General features: G+C 42.1%; 1 protein-coding gene across 1 annotated transcript in view; it reads right to left on the bottom strand.

Moving 5' to 3' along the window:
* The window catches only part of ADAMTS12 (ADAM metallopeptidase with thrombospondin type 1 motif 12), a 392,866-nt gene that overhangs the window by 165,795 nt on the left and 204,153 nt on the right, over positions 1–22,918 (bottom strand). The window contains exons 5-6 of the mRNA XM_019982926.2: positions 21,978–22,061; positions 1,044–1,168 (exon numbers count right to left, since the gene is read on the bottom strand). Coding sequence (XP_019838485.2) covers positions 1,044–1,168; positions 21,978–22,061 — 209 coding nt within the window. The remainder of the gene's footprint in view (positions 1–1,043; positions 1,169–21,977; positions 22,062–22,918) is intronic.

Raw genomic sequence — 22,918 nt, 5'->3', positions numbered from 1 at the left:
AATCAGCCAAAAGAGTGATTCTGGGATTGAAGTTTCCGGTTAGGATAAGACAGATATTTGGATAGGGTGGGAGCTAATTATCATCCCTTGTAGATATCCAATGTACTCAGATAATCCTGTCAAAGGGACAGAGGACAAGCCAAGATGTTCAGGGGCAGACTGTCCTTCCCAGAGACAACAAACAGATACCCAGGGCCTTCCTGATCAAAAGGTTGGAGGGCCAGGCTGAAGGGCCTCTTCCACTCTACATCCCTGGATTCAGGATGTCTCTGAGTCTGCATAGGAGTACCCAGTGAAAACTTACTCTTCTCCCCTCATTAACAGCTTCATCTGTCTAGATTAAAATAGTATCTGTTATACAGTAGGTGCTCAAAAAATATCTATTGGATCAATGAGCACACATAGCCTTCCAAGAGCCTGGGTTGATTAGGTAAATTCACTAGGTTTTCACTGCTATGAGTCCTAGAAGTCCTGATGGTTCTTATTAGCACATAGGGTCTCTGTAGTCAGAACAAATAGTGTCTTCATGAGGGTAAAGGAGACAAAGGTGCAAGCAAATCACTCTGCCTATTCAGGGAAGGCCCTTCTCCCCATATTCTGTCTTTGACATCAGTCAGAGATGGAAGACTAATTTCTGTAGAAAGAGTTGCAGGTTTCAAAATTGGAGGAACTTTTTTTTAAAATAAAATTAAAGGATAAGAAATTCCACGGTGAAGAGTTATAGGAGACTTTAATGAGGATCTGCAAACAAGCTTACTGATTGTTTACAGAGCTGCACCAAGAAGCCAGTTTTAATGATGAAATCATCTCTGGGATAGGAACAAGCAGATGCAGTTGATTAACACAGAGAGCTGTGCACATTTAACAAGTTTACTAACTCCTCCCTTACTGGGATGGGAGTCAGGAGGTATCTAGTTCACAGAAGCTCCCTTTTAAATGACCAAGTACAACAGAGAATAGAAGAATCTCATGAGTTTGAATACCTGGCAACCTTTTCACTTGCCAATCCCCCACCCGTCTTACCATCCCTGGCTCTGGGGTACCTGGTGAGAAGGACGGCCACATCATGATGGGCAGGGTTGAGGTCACTCTTGGGATTGATGCTCTTCTGCCACTTGCAGAAGCTGGACAGTGTCTTCTCTGCATGGTGAACTATTTTCAATCCTTGCTGGAGAAAGAAGAGGGAGAAATTGGCACGGGTGAGATTTCTGTGGTCAGGGCCCATCACATTAGGCCCCAAAAGCAGCCAAGTGAAATGACCTTTGGGTAGGTGCTCCCCAGACATTTGGCAAGAGTCTGGGGAGGCCAACATACTCCTCGGGGCCACTCTCCTGCTCTAAACACTATTGTTTCCATGACTTACACTAAAAGAACATAAAGAGAGAACTGTAGGACAGAAATGATCACTGGGACAAGTAGACCACAAAGGAAAACTAAAAATATATTAGGAAAGACCAACATCTGTTTGATGTTCTATTTCTAGTAGTTCTTTGTTTCCAAAGTCAATATGATGCCAAAGAGGTATTTTCATTTCTAATCGCAAAGTCAGACATGACTGAGCGACTGAACTGAACTGAATGCAAAATGAATAGATTTTCAACAAAAAGCTCCTTCATTTCATGATGTATCCTGCAAGGATGAATGGAACATTTCCTTGTCCGTGGTCTCCGTCTTGGTTTGACATCCATGGATGAAGGTCAGAAGGTGACACAATCTCTCCAGGCTTTTAACCATTTAGGATCATTGACTGTCTGACAACAATTAGGATGCTGGAGTAGATGGCCCACCCCACGACGTCAAGGGCTCCTGAGTCGTATCTAGCTGGCCCACAGTTACTATTGAAGATGGGAGGAGAGGGCTGGTTCCAAATTAACTGGATGAACACTTATCAAATGAAGAAGAAAAAAGATAATCAGCCCTAGAGGGACTCCAGCTTAATTTGAATTTTTAAAGGAGAAATTCCTTTCCCCCACCTCATTTCTATGGAGTCTCTATATAGCCATCTTTTGTACAGGGTGGAGTCTACAGGGAGAATGATGACTTACATTGGCCTACTCTAATCTGAGTCTATTACTCTGGGCTCAGCCCAAGAACTTCAGGTTGTCTCTACATCAAACTATGAGCTTTTTTCTCTGTATTCTGTATTTTGATGAGACCCACATTCAAATTCAACAGGGCCTGAGAGACTCTGGTTGCCTGTTAGAAGCACTCCAAGGTCCCCCCATCCATGCTGATTGACTACCATAAATCACCTTCCCCTGATGAGAACACAGAAAGGTGGCTCATTGCTAATGCAAACTCACTGAACTCCTAGAGTAAAGAAGTTAAAGAGAAGAAACAGACTTCATGATTTAATAATCCTCATCATTAGCATCCATTAAAGGAGCTATGGTGAAGGAGGAGAGGTTCTTGGGGGCTAGTTGGGCACAGGGGCGTCAGTCTCCTAGTCAAACTGAAGGTAGAGCAAGAACCCTTCTGGAAGAAACCTACCATAAAGAACTGGCCTGGTGGCATGAACTACAAATAGAAAGGAGGAAAAAAGGAAGTGAAGGTGGAGGGAAGAAGGAAGGGAAAGGAGGAAAGGTAGAAAGGGAAGAAGGAAACATTTATTGATCTTTATTTATATGCCAGATAGTTGTAGATAAATTCTCTTTTTAATTTAATTGCACCCTCTTAGTATTATTTATAGGCTTTCCTGGTAAGCTTAGCTGGTAAAGAATCCTCCTACAATGCATGAGACCCCAGTTTGATTCCTGAGTCAGGAAGATCCACTGGAGAATGGATAGGCTACCCACTCCAGTATTCTTGGGCTTCCCTGGTAGCTCTTTGCTGGTGGCAGCATTATTTATAAAGAAAGTATTACTATTTTCATCTTATAATAAGAGAAAATTAAACCTCAGAGAAGTAAAGAACTAGCAGAAGTTTGCCCAGGTCAGTTACTGAATCAAAGACTATGAGGACAAAGGCTCCTAGATGGAGCTGTGGTTCTGTTAATAACTGGTGACCAGCCTCGTAAGAACGATGCCTTACTCCCTCTCCTTCAGACAGGAAGGCAAGCTATAAAACCATCGACTATCACCAGATTGCTTTGAGGTTTGTTTTAAACTCACATTTGCTTGTTTGTTTGGGGGAGAGGAAGGATGTGAAAGACATACTCATTAATTAAAAAATAATGCCATTTTGCATTATTCCAAAGAAAATGAAACTGGCATAAATCTAATAAAATATGTACAGGATCTGTATCCAGAATAGTACAAACTTTTGAGGGATGGCATGAGCCTTGATCTAAACTTCACACCTTACACAAAAATTTTCTCAAGGTGGACCACAGACCGATATATAAAACTTAAAAAAAATCAGGGGAAAATCTTGGGTCCCCAAGACTAGGAAAAAAGTTTAGAGACTGGATACTGATAAGGTAATTCAGAAAAGGAAAAATTGAAAAACTGAATCTCATCAAAATGAAAAACTTTTGTTCTGGAAGAAACCTTGTGAAGAGAATGAACAGAAGAGCTCCAGAGTGAGAGAAAGTATTTGTAAGCCAGATAGCTGTCAAGGTCTTGTCTCTAGAAAATCTAAAGATCTGTCAAATCTCAACAATGAAAGAACAACTAGAAAACAGGCAAAAGACATGAAGAGACGTGTCACTGAAGGGGATATACAGATGGCAAGTAAGCACAATAAAAAGATATTCAACCTTATTAACCATCAGAGAATTGCAAATGAAAACCATAACAAGATGGTGTTGTTGTTTAGTCACTCAGTTGTGTCTGATTCTTTGCAATCCCATGAACTATAGTCCACCAGCCTCCTCTGTCCATGGGATTTTCCTGGCAAGAATACTGGGGTCGATTGCCATTTCCTCCTTTAGTGGATCTTCCTGACCCATGGATCGAATCTGCATCTCCTGCACTGGTAAGTGGATTGTTTACCACTGAGCCACCAGGGAAGCCCCTTTCACCCCATGTGAGGTTTCCTCCAACTTCTCTGTTCTTCTAATTCAAGGAGAATCATAATTTTCTGAATTAATCAAAGCTTTCTGAAAACTTTTGCTTTCAATTTGCCTTAGCAGCAAAATACCTCTATTGTAAAAGTATCATTAAAAAAAAATGGCTCTTGTTAAAAAAAAAAAAAGAAAGCTTAAGTTTTGAGTATCTTTTCAAATGACTGTGGGTGTAATCATAACACGGTAGTTTTTAGTGATCAACCCATCTTCTTTAACATAATGGAAACATGCCTTTGGAATTTTCACCATAGACAAAAGAAACAAAGGAAATTGTGGACGATTTTGAAAATGAAAAAAAAATCTTAGAACATATCCTTTTACCAGGTTCTGCAGGAAAACTAGTATTTTAAGAAATCCTTTTCTTTTTGCTTTGTATTTAAGGTAAAATTAGGTACCTAAACGGGTCACTAAGCCCTGGGAACATGACACAGGAAAATCTGTAAGGCATAATGAGACATTCAGTTCAGTTCAGTCGCTCAGTCGTGTCCGACTCTTTGCGACCCCATGAATCGCAGCACGCCAGGCCTCCTTGTCCATCACCAACTCCCGGAGTTCACTCAGACTCACGTTCTTCGAGTCAGTGATGCCATCCAGCCATCTCACCCTCTATCGTCCCTTTCTCCTCCTGCCCCTAATCCCTCCCAGCATCAGAGTCTTTTCCAATGAGTCAACTCTTCGCATGAGGTGGCCAAAGTACTGGAGTTTCAGCTTTAGCATCATTCCTTCCAAAGAAATCCCAGGACTGATCTCCTTCAGAATGGACTGGTTGGATCTCTTTGCAGTCCAAGGGACTCTCAAGAGTCTTCTCCAACACCACAGTTCAAAAGCATCAATCCTTCAGTGCTCAGCTTTCTTCACAGTCCAACTCTCACATCCATACATGACTACTGGAAAAACCATAGCCTTGACTAGACGGTACTATATGCCTATCAGAGTGACTAACATTTTTAAAGTGACAGCACCCAAACAATGGTAAGGATGTGATAAAATTGGGTCACTTACATGGCTGGTGAGAATGTAAAATGTACAGCCACTATGGAAAACAGTTTGAAGTTTCTTAAAAAAACTAAACCTGCAACCATCATATGAGCCAGCAACTGCATTCCTGGACATTTGTCCCAGAGAAATGAAGACTTACACTCACACAAAAGCCTGCAGTGGAATGTTTACAGCAGCTTCGTGCATGGTAGCAGAAGACTGGAAAGAACCCAAATGTCCCTCAATGAGTGAATGGTTAAATAAACTGTCATGTACCATGGAATGCTACTTAGGACTAAAAAGGGACAAACTTTCCATACACACAACTTGGATGGATCTCAAGGGAATTATGACCAATGAAAAAAATCCAGTCTCAAGAGGTTACATGAAAAAAAAAAATCTCAAGAGCTTACATAGTGTACGATTCCATTTATATAACATTCTTGAAATGACAGAATTAGAGAGATGTAGAACAGATTAGTGCTTTCCAGGATTTAGGTCAGTAGGCAGAAGGGAGGTATCAAAGGGTAGCATCTTTGTAATGAACTGTTCTGCGCTGTGGCAAAGGTTCCAGAAATCTACACATATTAAAACTGCATAGAACTGAATGTAAACAGACAAAATCAATGTGCATGCTCAATCACAGTCATGTCTGACTGTGCGATCCCATGGATTGTAACCTGGGGGGCTCCTCTGTCCATGGGATTCTCCAGGCAAGAATACTGGAGTAGACTGCCATTCCCTAGGGGATCTTCCCGACCCATGGATGGAACCCAGGTCTCTTATGTCTGCTACAGTGGCAGGCGGGTTCTTTACCACTAGGGTCATCTAAGTGCTTGTAAAACTGGTGAAATCTGAATGAGAGAGGTAGTTTGTATGAATATCGATTTATTGGTTCTGATCTTGCACCAAATGTACAAGATCTTATACAAGATGTTACCCTTAGGGGAAACTGGGTAAAGGGTATAAGGGATTTCATTGCAATATTTCTTACAACTATATTTGAATCTACAATTATCTCAAGAAAGTTTTAACATCTTAAAAGTAACAACTGGCCCCAACCAAGACTAGAGGGTTGCAATAGATCCCATGAGCTGCAGCACACCAGGCCTCCCTGTCCAACACCAACTCCCAGAGTCCACCCAAACTCGTGTCCATTGAGTCGGTGATGTCATCCAACCATCTCATCCTCTGTCGTCCCCTTCTCCTCCTGCCCTCAATCTTTCCCAGCATCAGGGTCATTTCAAATGAGTCAGCTCTTCACATTGGACTCATCATTTTGTAAGAACTTACACACCAGTCTACATGTGTGTCTGTTTAAGGAAAAGCGAATGTCTACAAATATCCACTCTCCCTGGATACTGAGCCAAATTCAAGTGTGAGCAAGAACCGGGAGAAACAGTCATCTTCCAGACCCTGCTGCACAGACTCTGTCTCCAGTTTTCCCAGCATTGCTATGAGTCCATTTCCTTGAAGGGCCTTTGGAATTATAAATCCAGTCCTCTCATTTAAACAATGAGGAGATCCAGGTCTTAGAGGGGAGGACTTCAGCCAAGTCAGAGCTGGTTTTGGCAGAGCAAGGTTGGAATGCCAGTTTTGCAGCTACTAGTCCAGGACTGGTGGTTTTCAAACAACTGAAGTTGTTCAGTTTCTCAGTTGTGTCTTTACTCTTTGGGATACCAGGGACTGCAGCACACCAGGCTTTCCTGTCCTTCACCATCTCCCAGAGTTTGCTCAAACTCATGTCCATCGAGTCAGTGATGCTATCCAACCATCTCATCTCTGTCGTCCCCTTTTCCTCCTGCCCTCAAATCTTTGCCAGCCTCATGGTCTCTTCCAATGAGTTGGAAGACACTTCTTTAAATATTTTGCTTTGAGTACTTGGAAAGATTTAGCAATTCAAATATTGATGGTTATTGTTTATTTATCTCCCCCACCTCACACTCCCACCACCAAGGGAGACAGACACAGACAGAGACCCTCTACTTCTGAGACCCCCTAGCTCTCCTTCCTCTTCTTACTCTCAGGCCTGTTCTTGGGTAGCTCTTCTTCTTTTTGGCTCATTGCTATTAATAGTTCACTCTTGATCACAGTTTTATTTTGGGTATTCACCTATACACTACTAACTTTCAAGTCTATATCTCATTCCCAACCTCCCCTAGAGTTCAAACTCATGGACCCAAATCTCTTGATGGGCACACCCTTCTGGCTTGCACCACAGAACTAACTCCACATCCCTGACCCTCTATCTCCCTGTGTTAACCTGCTATTCTTCCCGCATCTTCTTAGTTACAGGAACCACCATCAAGTCGGTGTCCTCCTGTTGGTCTCCTCTTTCTCAACATTCCAGTTTGTCATCATGTGCTGTTAACTCAACCTTCTCTCCATCTTTACTCCCAACTGTCTGAGTTCAAACCCTCATCATTTTATTCTTGAATTAATTCTTGCAGCATCTTTTCACTGTTCTCCTTCTTTCTTCTTTTTAAATCTATCCTCCTTGCCATCACCAGGTTGATCCAGCTAAAACCAAAGTCTGCTCATATCACCAGGCAAGACTTGAGACCTTTCAAAGTCCAGCCTCCAGGAAGCCCTCCCTTCATGTTCAACCTCACAGTTTGTGTTCCAGCAATATTCAAACTGCCTGTGTTACCATTTGCCCCACCCCCGAACATATGTTCTTTCTCTCCTTGCTTTCTTCAGGCTGCCTCCTCTGTCTAGAAAGCCTCATTTCTCTCCTTATTTATTCCCTTTAACTTACTCAACATCCATTAATTTTTAAAGACTCAACTGGGACATTTCCAAGAAGTCTTCCCTGCCTCCTCGTCTGGAGGAGTTTTCTACAAATATGTTGTGAGCATCTTGGTTCACAGCATTTGCTGCACTAGCTTGAAATGTTAAAATTGTGTGATGTTACTCTCAGAGATTTCCGAGAATCTGCCTTCCAGATTATAAACCTCAGTTTAGCTTGAATAAAATTCTTTTTTCTCTTAACTTAGTAGTTAATTGAATTTTCATCAACACGAGAAAGAAAAAAAATGTTAGAGCCCCAAGTCTACCCCCAAATTGTGCTTGTTTTCTCCTTATTGCCTTTGCCAGTTCCTCTAACAGCCATAGCAAGTGCAATTAACTGAGCTGCTGGTCATTTGTAGCTCGGTACCTTGCCCTTGTATATAATTTTCATCTACAGTGTGTGGCATTTAACACAAGTTAAGTTCCATGTTACTACTTTCCTATTAGATGTCATGACTCTTGCAGGAAATTTTAATTGAGCACAACTTTTTTCAGCCTCTTCATCTCCAAGTCTCATAAGAGGCTAAGTTCAAGAAATATTCAGTTTCTTGAATGCACGTGATCCCAGGAGCCATGGTTAGCTATGCCTCAACACCATGTAGCTCTCAGCATGCACACAATACAAAAGAGCTTCAGAGAGAGAACACTGATGCACAATGAATAAGGGGAGACTTGTATTAAATATTTCCTACAAAACATCATTGTCATTATCTGCACTTCTCAAAACAAACCCCCATCCACTCAATTTTTTTTCCTATTTCCTTTGTAAACAAAAATAGATTTCCATTTTTGTTCCTTCATCATTTTTTTCTCACCTCATTTTCTCAGCCACTTCAGTCCAATTCACTTCTCACTTCCCCTTTCCTATTCATTTGAGTATGTGACCTGATTGAACAGGGAGGTGACCTAGAGGAAGTCAGCAATGGCTTGCAGAAATAGTCCCAAATGGGAGAGAGAAAATGATTTTGCAAGAACGTGGCTTTTATTATAAGTTGTCCTCTTTGTAATCTCTCTCATTATAATGAAAAAAAAAAATCATGTATTGATTTCCTAGAGAATTTGTGATTCACTGCAGTCTGATCATGCTCTGCTAACCAGGCTTAGGTTCTTAAAAGAAAGTGAACAGGCAGAGAAAGAAAAGCAGTAAAAAGTTTAACCTTAAAACTTCCAGTGTACCTAAGGAATAACTCATTTGATGGTCAGAGGAAGAGATACTTGATATTTTTTAAAGTGGTGAGTGTACAAATTCATTGCCCATATTTTTTGACATTTATCTTGAAAAAGCAGCAGTTCTACAGATTACTACAGATCCACATGTCACCCTGGGGACAGGGGAGGTCACCAGTCTGAGTTGCCAAAGTCAGCAGTCTTTTAACGCCAGAGTATCAGAGAAGTGAACCCAACACTAAATGTGGAGAGACATTCTCTGTGCAAACAGACATCTCCTTCCTATTTGTCAGGCCTGCTGCTCCTTCAAGCCAGCCTGACACCCCAAGGCCCTACTTCTCAATGGCACAGTGGTCTGGGGCCATGCGGCTGGCTTCATCCCAACTCACTCCACCCCCAGCTTTGGCTCTATCCTGTCCTTAAAAGAAGTCTCCAGCTTCTAAAGACCCTATTCATCTCCTTCAGGTTTTTTGTTTTCCATCAAAGACTTTGGTACAATCTCCTCATCTGTGAAATTAGTATAATAGTAACAGTTGCCAGGGTTGCTGTGGGACCTAAATGATGATGACGACGATGATAAGAATGACAATGATACTGACAAGTAACACTGATGGAATGGTTTCTACAAGCCTGACTATGCTGACCATTATGTGAATTAACATGTTTGATTCTCACAGCAACACCAGGAAGTAACCATTCTTATCCCCGTTTTACCAAATGAAGAAATGGAGGCACAGACAAGAAACCTACCAGGGCTTATACGGCTAGGAAGAGGCGGGAGTAACTATAAATCTGTGCTTGCCATGATGTCAACTGCTCACAGAAGCAGGAGGGAAGAGAGCAGTCCCTGGCCAACTGTTGAGCAGGGAGGTCACTGAACAAATTGGTTTTAAGTGGAAAGGACTAAAAGGCCAAGTTTGAGTCTGAGTCCCTGAGAGACAACAGGACTTCAAAAGATAGGATAGGGTCATAAAGTGAAGATGAGAGTTTGATTCAGGGCTGGAGGGAAGCAAGACAGGAAAGAGAGCAAATTGGTTCATATGTGAAGCCACTCTGATTTCCTGGCCCATGATGCCTTAAAAAGCATGGCAAACCTTTCCAGCTCATGGTTTTGTGTATGTGTGTTTCCACTGGTCTTAAATATGACCCTATATTCCTTGAGATGTCTCTAGGATGCTCCAAAATGAGTATCATGTCAAACTTACCCTCAAAATGTGATGGAATTCCACAGGGGTTTTCACATGGCAGTAACTGAGAAATAGAACCCTGCTCCAGTAATCTTACCTGGAAAATTCCATGGTCAGAGGAGCCTGCTGCTGCTGCTAAGTTGCTTCAGTTATGTCCAACTCTGTGCGACCCCGTAGACGGCAGCCCACCAGGCTCCCCCGTCCCTGGGATTATCCAGGCAAGAACAGCAGAGTGGTTGCCATTTCCTTCTCCAATGCATGAAAGTGAAAAGTGAAAGTGAAGTCGCTCAGTCATGTCCGACTCTTAGTGACCCCATGGACTGCAGCCCACCAGGCTCCTCCGTGGGCTACAATCCATGAGGCCACAGACAGCCAGACACAACTGAGCACTTGTGCAACTGACACAGAGGAAGTGTATTTTCCATATGGAGGTTAACCACCAAGTCTCTTGAACCCAGCACAGAAAATGAAAACCCAAATGGTGTGAGCTGCCAGGCAGGATTTTGAATAAGGAAGAAGAGAGTCATAGGAATTCACTGATGGCAGAGACCTACCTCTGTGTCCCCCACCTCATATCTCTCTCCACAGAGCCACAGAGCCATCTCTCTAATGTTTCTCTCTCCACTTCATCTCTCAGTTTGGAATCATCCAGAAGGTTTCACAGGATTAGATCCATATCCCATTAGGGGTCATAGGCTTGTCATGACTTGGCCACTGTTGACCCTTAGCTTCACCCACTGACTGCTCTCACTCATTCATTCTTTCCTTTATCTATTCTAAACCAGTGGGGCTGAGTGGTGAGCAACACCAGTCCCAGCCTCTGCACATAAGTCCCACACACTAATGCAGGAGAGTGCATCAGGCCAAGAGATATAAAATTATAACTCAAATAGGTGCTACAAAGGAGAAATGCAGTGCTGTGGAATTATATAATAGAATATTACTGGGCATGGATCTCAAGGAAGGCTTCCTCAGCCAAGTGACACTGGAACTGAGATCTGAAAATGAAGGTGTTAACTAACTGAACTCCACAAGGAAGATAGACTGAACAACAAGATGAGCAGTAGGAGAAAGCATGATGAATAGAAAACTATCACTCTATCCTAACAGCAAGTGGGACACAGTAAGAGTTTAGAGAGGGAATCAGGAAAACACTGGATTGTTTTAAATCAGGAATATGCTTTGGGAAGGAAGTCAGGAGAGTAGAGATAATCAGATTAGCATTTGGAGATCATCCTGGCTACAATGAGAAAACAAGATCCAAAGGAATCCAAATAGAACAGAAAGTATATACAACTAGAACCCAGGGAAGAGACAACTGGTCCTGAATTTAAGTGATGTAAATGGAGTTGGTCAGAGAAAACTGGCAGTACCTGATGATGGGCTGGATTTGGGGTGGAGGCGGGAGGAGGAGGGATCATGGACAACTTCTAGGTTCTTAGCTCCTACAACTGGATGCATGTTGATGTCACACACAGAGACGCACAACACTAGAACAAGACCAGGTGGGAATGGAGGTGGGCAGGTTTTGATTGGCTATTTTCTCTCCTGCCGCCAGCGCAATCACACTGTTTCCTTTTTTCAGAACAAGTGACATCAGTTTGAAGTTTTCTACTTTGTGCGTTTGTGCAGGAGATGCTAAGCTCCTTAGAATCAGGAACTAGGACTTAGATTTGTGTTCGTACCTTCAGTGGCTAACACAGCATTTGACAAAGAGTTGATGCACCACCACTGGCTTCTCATTTACAGATGAAGAAAAAGGAGGGATGCAGCTGTGATGGGACTTTCTCAGTTACCCACGGGATAATGACAGAGTTGGGATGATGACAGAGTCAGGACTCAAACTCAAGTCCCCTGCTCAAGAGCAGTCACCTCTCAACACCTCATACTAAACTTTCTGCCTGTGGTGGCTGCTGCTGCTAAATTGCTTCAGTTGTGTCCGACTCTGTGCAACCCCACAGACAGGAGCCCACCAGGCTCCCCTGTCCCTGGGATTCTCCAGCAAGAACACTGGAGTGGGCTGCCATTGCCTTCTGCACTTGTGGCTGCTACCTCGATGTTAATTAAGGAGTCATTACTGCTCTTTCTTGGGCTGCTTATTAGTCCAAGTTGTGAAGAACAGCTCCAACTGTTTTCCGAGAATCAAGAAAATGGGAACTGTTAACCACAACGCTCCAGTGGGCTGGCAATTCTGTTGTCAAACTGTGAACCCTGTGCCACTTGGAGATTCTATAAAAGCTTGAATGAGAAAGACATTTCGCAATTGGGACAAAGGAAGCTGTGGCTATTTTACAGCAATTCATGTGTGTCTCGTTGCACTTGCCAAATGAGGATGGAAAGAAAAACAATGTAACTGTGATAGGGCCAAAGAGGTAATGACCAATCAAGTTTTTTCAAAGGATTCCACTGGCAGTGACACTTTGGTGTCCTTGTTTCCTGAAAATGAAGAGTTGCAGGGTTCAAAGGGGTCCAGTCCATGGAAACCACATATTGAGCTCCTACTAAGGCTATTGTTGAGACTGTGAGGGTAAAGGTTTTTCCTTTCTACACTCAGGAGAACCTTCCTTCCCCCCACTGCCACAACCATGGCTAAGCATTCATATATGTTAGACCATTTTACAAGAGTGAAGATTTGCCCTACAAAATTAGTCAGTCAGTTCAGCTGTTCAGTCATGTACAACTCTTTGCAACCCCATGGACTGCAGCAAGCCAGGCTTCCCTGTCCATCGTCAAATACTAGAGTTTGCTCAAACTCATGTTCATTGAGTTGGTGATGTCATTCACCATCTCGTCCTCTGTTGATCCCTTCTCCTCCTGCCTTCAATCTTTCCCAGCATCAAGGTCTTTCCTAATGAGACAGTTCTTCGCATCAGGTGGTCAAAGTATTGGAGCTTCATCATCAGTCCTTCCAGTGAATACTCAAGGTTGATTTCCTTTAGGGTTGATTGGTTAGAACTCCTTGCAGTCCAAGGGACTCTCAAGAGTCTTCTCCAACACCACAGTTCAAAAGCATCAATTCTTCAGCACTCAGCTTTTTTTATGGTCCAACTCTCATATCCATACATGACTACTGGAAAAACCATAACTTTGACTAGATGAACCTTTGTCAGCAAAGTGATGTCTCTGCTTTTTAAAATGCTGTCTACATTTGTTATAACTTTTCTTCCAAGGAGCAAGCATCTTTTAATTTCATGGCTGCAGTCACCATCTGCAGTGATTTTGGAGCCCAAGAAAATAAAATCTGTCACTGTTTCCATTGTTTCCCCATGTATTTGCCATGAAGTGATGGGACCAGATGCCATGATCTTTATTTTTTTAATGCTGAGTTTTAAGCCAGCTTTTTCACTCTTCTCTTTCATTTTCATCAAGAGGCTCTTTAGTTCTTCTTCACTTTCTGCCATAAGGGTGGAATTGTCTGCATATCTGAGGTTATTGATATTTCTCCTGGCAATCTTGATTCCAGCTTGTGCTTCATACAGTCTGGCATTTCACATGATGTACTCTGCATATGTCATGAACATCTGTCTATAGTTCTTCAGGTACTCTATCAGATCTAATCCCTTGAATCTATTTGTTACTGTATAATTATAAGGGATTTGATCTAGGTCATACCTGAATGGTCTAGTGGTTTTCTCTACTTCTTCAATGTAAGTCTGAATTTGGCAATAAGGAGTTCATGATCTGAGCCAGTCAGTTCCCAGTCTTGTTTGTGATGACAATATAGAGCTTTCCCAACTTCAGCTGCAAAGAATATAATCAATCTGATTTCAGTATTGACCATCTGGTGATGTCCATGAGTACAGTCATCTCTTGTATTGTTGGAAGAGGGTGTTTGCTATGACCAATGCGATCTCTCGGCAAAACTCTGTTAGCCATTGCCCTGCTTCATTTTGTACTTCAAGGCAAAACTTTCCTGTTACTCCAGGCATCTCTTGACTTCCTACTTTTGAACTCTAGTCCCCTACGATGAAAAGGAAATCTTTTTTTGGTGTTAGTTCTATAAGGACTTGTAGGTCTTCATAGAAGTGTTCGACTTCAGCTTCTTTGGCATTAGTGGTTGGGGCATAGACTTGGATTACTGTGATACTGAATGATTTGCCTTGGAAACGAACAGAGATTATTCTTTCATTTTTGAGACTGCACCTAAGTACAGCATTTCAGAGTCTCGTTGACTATGAGGGCCACTTCTAAGGGATTCTTGCCCACAGTAGTAAATATAATGGTCATCTGAATTAAATTTGCCCATTCCAGGCTATTTTATTTCACTGATTTCTAAAATGTCGATGTTCACTTCTGCCTTCTCCTGTTTGACCACTTCCAATTTACCTTGATTCATGGACTTAACATTTCAGGTTCCTATGCAATATTGCTCTTTACAGCACCAGACCTTGCTTCTATCACCAGTCACATCTACAACTGGGTATTGTTTTTGCTTTGGCTCCATCTCTTCATTCTTTCTGGAGTTATTTCTCCACTCTTCTCCAGTGGAGAAGCACTTCAGGCACCTACTGACATGGGGAGTTCATCTTTCAGTGTCATATTTTTTTGCCTTGTCATACTGTCCGTGGGTTTTCAAGGCAAGAATACTGAAGTGGTTTGCCATTCTCTTCTCCAGTGGACCACATTTTGTCAGAACTCTCCACCATGACGCATCTGTCTTGGGTGGCCCTACATAGCATGGCTCATAGTTTCATTGAGTTAGACAAGGCTGTGATCCAATTGATCAGTTTGGTTAGTTTTCTGTGATTGTGGATTTTATTCTGTCTGCCCTCTGATGGAAAAGGATAAGAGGTTTGTAGAAGTTTCCTGATGGGAGGGACTGGCTATGGGGGAATTTGGGTCTTGCTCTGAAAGGCAGGGCCATGCTGAGTAAATCTTTAACCCAATTTTCTGTTGATGGGCGGGGCTGTGTTTCCTCCCTGTAGTTTGCCCAAACTATGGTAGGGGTAATGGCAGTAATGGCAATTATCAAGTATAATTTTCTTCCAAGTTAGTCAAGCACAATTTTCAAAAACTTAAAAACATAATTCTCATACAGACATATGGTGAGCAGATGTTCAAGATTTACTTAACTCACTAATAAGGAGATAAGCAAGATGGCAAAACTGGATTGAAAGCAGATACTAAAAACTGAGGCAATGATAGTAAAAAAACAAAACAAAACAAAAAAAACAAACAGAAAAACAAAGAAAAGGATGCTGAACTAAGACTGCTAAATTATATACACAATTATGTAATGGGCCACAGAGCAATAAAACCATAATCTTTGTAGTTATCTTCTCAGCTGGACACAAATCCTTTCCATCTCTACTTGACAAAATCCATTTGTATTCTATCAGCTTCCTGAATGTTAACTTTACCATCAGTTGAGTTAAGTTTAGTCGCTCAGTCGTGTCCGACTCTTTGCAACCCCATAAATCACAGCATGCCAGGCCTCCCTGTCCATCACCAACTCCCAGAGTTCACCCAAACTCATGTCCATCGAGTTGGTGATGCCATCCAGCCATCTCATCCTCTGTCGTCCCCCTCTCCTCCTGCCCCAAATCCCTCCCAGCATCAGAGACTTTTCCAATGAGTCAACTCTTCACGTGAGGAGGCCAAAGTATTGGAGTTTCAGCTTTAGCATCATTCCTTCCAATGAACACCCAGGACTGATCTCCTTTAGAATGGACTGGTTGGATCTTCTTGCAGTCCAGGGGACTCTCAAGAGTCTTCTCCAACACCACAGTTCAAAAGCATCAATTCTTCAGTGCTCAGCTTTCTTCACAGTCCAACTCTCACATCCATACATGACCACAGGAAAAACCATAGCCTTGACTAGACGGACCTTTGTTGGCAAAGTGATGTTTCTGCTTTTCAATATGCTATCTAGGTTGGTCATAACTTTCCTTCCAAGGAATAAGCATCTTTTAATTTCATGGCTGCAATCACCATCTGCAGTGATTTTGGAGCCCAAGAAAATAAAGTCTGACACTGTTTCCCCACCTATTTCCCATGAAGTGATGGGACCGGATGCCATGATCTTCATTTTCTGAATGTTGAACTTTAAGCCAACTTTTTCAATCTCCTCTTTCACTTTCATTAAGAGGCTTTTTAGTTCCTCTTCACTTTCTGCCATAAGGGTGGTGTCATCTGCATATCTGAGGTTACTGATATTTCTCCCGGCAATCTTGATTCCAGCTTGTGCTTCTTCCAGCCCAGCATTTCTCATGATGTACTCTGCATATAAGTTAAATAAGCAGGGTGACAATATACAGCCTTGACATACTCCTTTTCCTACTGGGAACCAGTCTGTTGCTCCATGTCCAGTTCTAACTGTTGCTTCCTGACCTGCATATAGGTTTCTCAAGAGGCAGGTCAGGTGGTTTGGTATTCCCATCTCTTTCAGAATTTTCCACAGTTTATTGTGATCCACACAGTCAAAGGCTTTGGCATAGTCAATAAAGCAGAAATGGATGTTTTTCTGGAACTCTCTTGGTTTTTTGATGTTCCAGTGGATGTTGGCAATTTGATTTCTGGTTCCTCTGCCTTTTCTAAAAGCAGCCTGAACATCAGGAAGTTCACGGTTCATGTATTGCTGAAGCCTAGCTTGGAGAATTTTGAGCATTACTTTACTAGCGTGTGAGATGAGTGCAATTTGTGGTAGTTTGAGCATTCTTTGGCATTGCCTTTCTTTGGGACCGGAATGAAAACTGAACTTTTCCAGTCCTGTGGCCACTGCTGAGTTTTCCAAATTTGCTGGCTTATTGAGTGCAGCACTTTCACAGCATCATCTTTCAGGATTTGAAAGAGCTCAAGTGGAATTCCATCACCTCCACTAGCTTTGTTTGTAGTGATGCTTTCTAAGGCCCACTTGACTTCACATTCCAGGATGTCTGGCTCTAGGTGAGTGATCACACCATCATGATTATCTTGGTCATGAACATCTTTTTTGTATTCTTCTGTGTATTCTTGCCACCTCTTCTTAATATCTTCTGCTTCTATTAGGTCCATACCATTTCTGTCCTTTATCGAGCCCATCTTTGCATGAAATGTTCCCTTGGTATCTCTAATTTTCTTGAAGAGATCTCTAGTCTTTCCCATTCTGTTGTTTTCCTCTATGTCTTTGCACTATTCACTTAGGAAGGCTTTCTTATCTCTCCTTGCTATTCTTTGGAACTCTGCATTCAGATGCTATAGCTTTCCTTTTCTCCTTTGCTTTTCATTTCTCTTCTTTTCACAGCTGTCTAGACCATAACCAAACAAATCTACATCCCCATAGAGTGAGAAGAGTCATGCTAGCCACTGAAAGGATACATAGTCTTCATTTTGCCTAGTTTCTAAGTTTGGGTTAAATCTTTTTAAAAAACATTTACAGAAAGGGAAATAATAGGTATTCCATGATACCAAAGTATGTCTTTCGTGACTAAGGCAAGTGGTAGTGGAGAGAGGAAGGAAAAAGGATAAGGCTTCAGAGATCACTGACATTAAGATCTTCTATTGTGGAGGCTTCCACACAGAAAACAGTAAAACTTGCCTTGAGCATTTTGACCTCAGGTCTCCTATTTGCAAAATTCAGACTTTAACTGCAGAAAGTAGTGAAAATCACTAGACCATTCAGGTTTGACCTAAATCAAATCCCTTATACACTGGAAGTGACAAATCAAGGGATTAGATCTGATAGAGTGGCTGAACAACTATGGACGGAGGTTCATAACATTGTACAGGAGGCGGTGACCAAAACTATCCCCAAGAAAAAAAAAGGCAAAAAAGCAAAATGATTGTCTCTTAGGCCTTACAAATAGCTGAGAAAAGAAGAGAAGTGAAAGGCAAAGGAGAAAAGGGAAGATATATCCATCTGAAAGCAGAGTTCCAAAGAAGAGCAAGAAAGGCTTCATAGGTGAACAGTGCAAAGAAACAGAGGAAAGCAATAGAATGGGAAAGACTAAAGATCTCTTCAAAAAATTGAGACACCAAGGGAACATTTCATGTAAAGATGGGAACAATAAAGGACAGAAATGGTATGGACCCATCAGAAGCAGAAGATGTTAAGAAGAGGTAGCAAGAATACACAGAAGAACTATACAAAAAAAGGTCTTAATGACCCAGACAAAAGAGGTCTTAATGACCCAGACAACCACGATGGTGTGATCACTCACCTAGAGCCAGACATCCTGGAGTGTGAAGTCAAGTGGGCCTCAGGAAGCATTAGTACAACAAAGCTAGTGGAGGTGATGGAATTCCAGCTGAGATATTTCCAATCCTAACAGATGATGCTGTTAAAGTGCTGCACTCAATATGCCAGCAAATTTGGAAAACTTAGCACTGGCCATAGGACTGGAAAATGTCAGTTTTCATTCTAATCCCAAAGAAGGGCAATGCCAAAGAGTGTTCAAACCACCACATAATTGCACTCATTTCAAATGCAAGCAAGGTAATGATCAAAATCCTTCAGGTAGGCTTTAACAGTATGTGAACCGAGAACTTCCAGATGTTCAAGCTGGATTTAGAAAAGCAGAGGAACCAGAGATGAAATTGCCAACATCCATTGGATCATACAAAAAAACGAAGGAATTCCAGAAAAACATCTATTTCTGCTTCATTGACTATGCTAAAGCCTTTGACTGTGTACATCAAAACAAACTGTGGAAAATTCTTAAGAGATGGGAATACTGAACCACCTTACCTGCCTCCTGAGAAACTTGTATGCAGGTCAAGAAACAACAGTAAGAACCAGACATGGAACAATGGACTGGTTCCAAACTGGGAAAGGAGTATGTCAAGGCTGTACATTGTCACCCTGCTTACTTAACTTATATGCAGTACATCATGTGAAATGCCAGGCTCGATGAAGCACAAGCTGGAATCAAGATTGCTGGGAGAAATATCAGTAATCTCAGATATGTAGATGTCACAATCATAATGGCAGAAAGAAAAGAGGAAATGTGGAGCCTCTTGATGAAAGTGAAAGAGGAGAGTGAAAAAGATGGCTTACAACTCAACATTCAAAAAACTAACATCATGGCATCTGGTCCCATCACTTCATGGTAAATAGATGGAAAACGATGGAAACAGTGACAGACTTTATTTTCTTGGGCTCCAAAATCACTCTGGACTATGATTGTGGCCATGAAATTAAAAGACGTTTGGTCCTTGGAAGTAAAGCTATGACAAATCTAGAATATGTGTTTAAAACCAGAGACATCACTTTGCCAACAAAGGTCCATATAGTCAAAGCTACGATTTTACTAGTAGTCATGTACAGATATGAGAGCTGGGCCACAAACAAGGCTGAGCACCAAAGAATTGACGCTTTCAAATTGTGGTGCTGGAGAAGACTCTTAAGAGTCCCTTGGACAGCAAGGTCAAAGTAGTCAATCCTAAAGGAAATCACCCCTGAATCTTCAATGGAATTACAGATGTTGTAGCTGAAGCTCCAATACTTTGGGCACCTGATGTGAAGAGCTGACTCATTGGAAAAGACCATCATGTTGGGAAAGATTGAGGGCAGGAGGAGAAGGGGGCTACAGAGGATGAGATTGTTGGATGGCATCATCAACTCAACGAACATGAGTTTGAGCAAACTCTGGAAGATAGTGAAAGACAGGGAAGCCTGGCATGCTGAAGTTCATGGGGTCCCAAAGAACAGGACACAAATGAGCAACTGAACAACAACTCCTGTTAATGGAGATTTGAATAACGCCCTTCTTTATCCATCTCAGCTGCTGGTTAAGAGCTATAGATTTCAAAGTCATTTCACCAGGTTGGATGGTTCATTCAATCATCAAATTTCACTTAATTCATTTATTCATTCATTTATGCCCAGGTACTGTGTTAGATGCTGGAGATAAAGCCAAGAATAAAGAAACATATTTACTGCTCTATTGGAAGTCACATTCTGATGGTGATTGAGATAAGCAAGAAAAAAGTAAACAAATACATAGAATATTAATGTATTCTAGAAGCTGTATTAAGAAAGGAAGTAAACTCCATTCTGCGATGGAGAATGCTAAGTGGGGCCAGCTTTGGGAAGGCTGGTCATTGAGACCTCTCTGAAGAAGTGTCATTTAAACAGAGGCCTTGGAGTTCACAAGGTGCCAGCCATGAGCAGAGCCAGGGGAGGGATGTTTCAGGCATTGGGAACCTCAAGTGCACAGGCCATGAGGCTCAAGAATGCCTTGGGTGCTCTAGAACCTATATGAAGTCCTGTGCAAAGTGGTGAAGAAAGGCAGAGTGACACACAGAAAAATGGGAAAGTGGAGGGAGGCCAGATCATGAAACTCTCCACAGGACAGAGTAAGAAATGCTGAAACTGTTCTGTGAAAATGAAAGTTGCTCAGTCGTGTCCACCTCTTTGTGACCCCATGGACTATACAGTCCATGGAATTCTTCAGGCCAGAATACTGGAATGGGTAGCCTTTCCCTTCTCCAGGGGATCTTCCCAACCCAGGGATCAAACCCAGGTCTCCCACATTGCAGGTGGATTCTTTATCAGCTGAGCCACAAGGGAAGCCCAAGAATACTGGAGTGGATAGCCTCTTCCTTCTCCAGGGGATCTTCCTGACCCAGGAATCGAACTAGGGTTTCCTACATTGCAAGCAGATTCTTTACCAACTGAACTATCAGGGAAGCCCCAAGATCCATTAAATGTTTGGTGCAGTGGAGCACCTCAATTTGTATTTAAAATTTCCATTCTAAACTGCTATATCAAGATTGGATTACGGTGGTGGTGGGTGGGGAGGAGTTACAACAGGGAGAACTTGAAGGATTCCACTGTGGTAGAGATGATAAAGGCAAGCAATGATAAAGCCAAAACAAACACAATGACTGTGGAGATGACTAAGAGTGGGTGGTTCGGAGATGCATTTTGAAGGCAGGAGCAATGTGGGCTTTGCTGCAAAATGTGCAAGACAAGAAAGGAAGGTGGATCAAGGATGATTCCCAGACTTCTGAACAGTGCAAAGTAGCACTGCTTACTGAGATGGGGAAGGGGAGGGCTGGAGAAAGGCAGAAGGCAGAAGTGAAATGCTTTGAGCAGAGAGTAACCGAGAATTCCATTTCAAACTTTATTAAGTTTCCAAGTTCAAGTAGATTAGAACACATCCAGGTTGAGATGCTGAATAAGCAACTTGGATATGAGTCTGGAGCTCAAGTAGCAGGTCTAGGCTGGAGGTATCAGTTGAGTCTCAGCATGGCCATGCTCTTTAAGTCTCTGAGGCCAGATGGAATCCCCGAGTAAAAGTGCAGAGAGACGAGTGGGCCCAGAACAGAGACATGCGTTACTATGCAAGAGGGAAATAAGCACTAAAAAGGTTCAATATCTCCACATCTCTTTGAACTGTTTGAAATCCCTCAGTCAGAACATGATTTAATCCACTTTGGAATATTCTTAGGCACTGCTATCAAGCTGATTTGTGAGTTACTAGATACAAAGACTATCAGATTCCAAGTATGTATATCTTGGAAATGTTCTCCATCTCCCACTTGACATCCCTGAATTCCCAAGAAAATAACACAGATGGACTTCCAGACATCTTTCTGGTACCCTCTTTCTTGTCCATCAACAGCTCTTCTGAAGATAGGAGGTAAGGAGTGTGAAGGGCATCCCAGGTGGTACCAGTGGTAAAGAACCCACCTGCTAATGCAAGAGATGAAAGAGACGCAGGTTCGATTCCTGGGCTAGAAAGATCCCTCGAAGGAGGAAATGGCAACCCACTTCAGCATTCTTGCCTGGAGAATCCCATGAACAGAGGAGCCTGGTAGGCTACAGTTCATAGAGTCACAAAGAGCTGGACATGGCTGAAGTGACTTAGCATACCAAGGAGTGTGAGGATCTAGGTTGGAAGAGTGGTGGGGAAGCTATGCCTTACCTCTTCTTCTTCAAGTAGAATGAGCCGAACCACGACGATGTGAATTGCATTGCCAATGCTTGGGTTATGGAACAACCCGGTGACCTAGAGTCAGAAATGGAAAATCATTAGTCTCAGGTGAATAGAGAACAGATAAATACTGGAGGAGGAGAAAAACAGCACTGTAATGCATTTGCAATAATTCCTTATCTTATAGTCTGAAATTTTTGGTGGAGTTCAAAGATGAGTGAGACATGACCAACTGGGAAGGCAGAAAACATTACAATGCAAAAGGGACACTTGAAATTAAGGGTCATTAACTTTATTCCAATTCTAGCTCCAACTATCTTGAAGAAATAATGTTCCAGTTCTTTGCCTCAGTTTCCTCATTTGTGGAAATTCTTATATAATTTCCTATATAAATCAGTGAGAAAAAATCATACTAAAATGATTCAGTCATTTGATAAATAAGTACTAGAAAACGTACATGATAAATTACAGGTTTTCCTAGGATACATGTTTTTAAGAAGAACAGCAATTTACTTTGAAGTTCCATCCTTAATTAACTAGGCATGCGTGTGTTTAGTTGCTCAATCATGTCAACTCTATGCGACCCCATGAACTGTGGCACACCAGGCTCCTCTGTCCATGGGATTTTCATAGGTTTTCACAGGTAAGAATACTGCAGTGGGTTGCCACTTCCTTCTCCAGGGGATCTCCCCAACACAGGGATTGAATCCACGTCCCTAGGATCCCCTGCATTGCAGGTGTATTCTTTACCCACTGAGCCATCAGAAAAGTTCAACTACGTATGGAAAATATTTATAAACATAAATACAAATACTATATATAAAAAATATTATATATTATAGATGTAGGACCAGGGAATTCTGTGGCAGTCCAGTGGTTAGAACTCTGCCCTTTCACTGCCAAGGGCCCGGGTTCAGTCCCTGGCTGGGGAA

The sequence above is a fragment of the Bos indicus genome, chromosome 20 (genome assembly GCF_029378745.1).
Source record: "Bos indicus isolate NIAB-ARS_2022 breed Sahiwal x Tharparkar chromosome 20, NIAB-ARS_B.indTharparkar_mat_pri_1.0, whole genome shotgun sequence".
In the NCBI taxonomy this organism is placed as follows: domain Eukaryota; kingdom Metazoa; phylum Chordata; class Mammalia; order Artiodactyla; family Bovidae; genus Bos; species Bos indicus.
The sequence above is the reverse complement of the archived record's forward strand: the minus strand, read 5'-3'. Positions and strand labels throughout refer to the sequence as shown.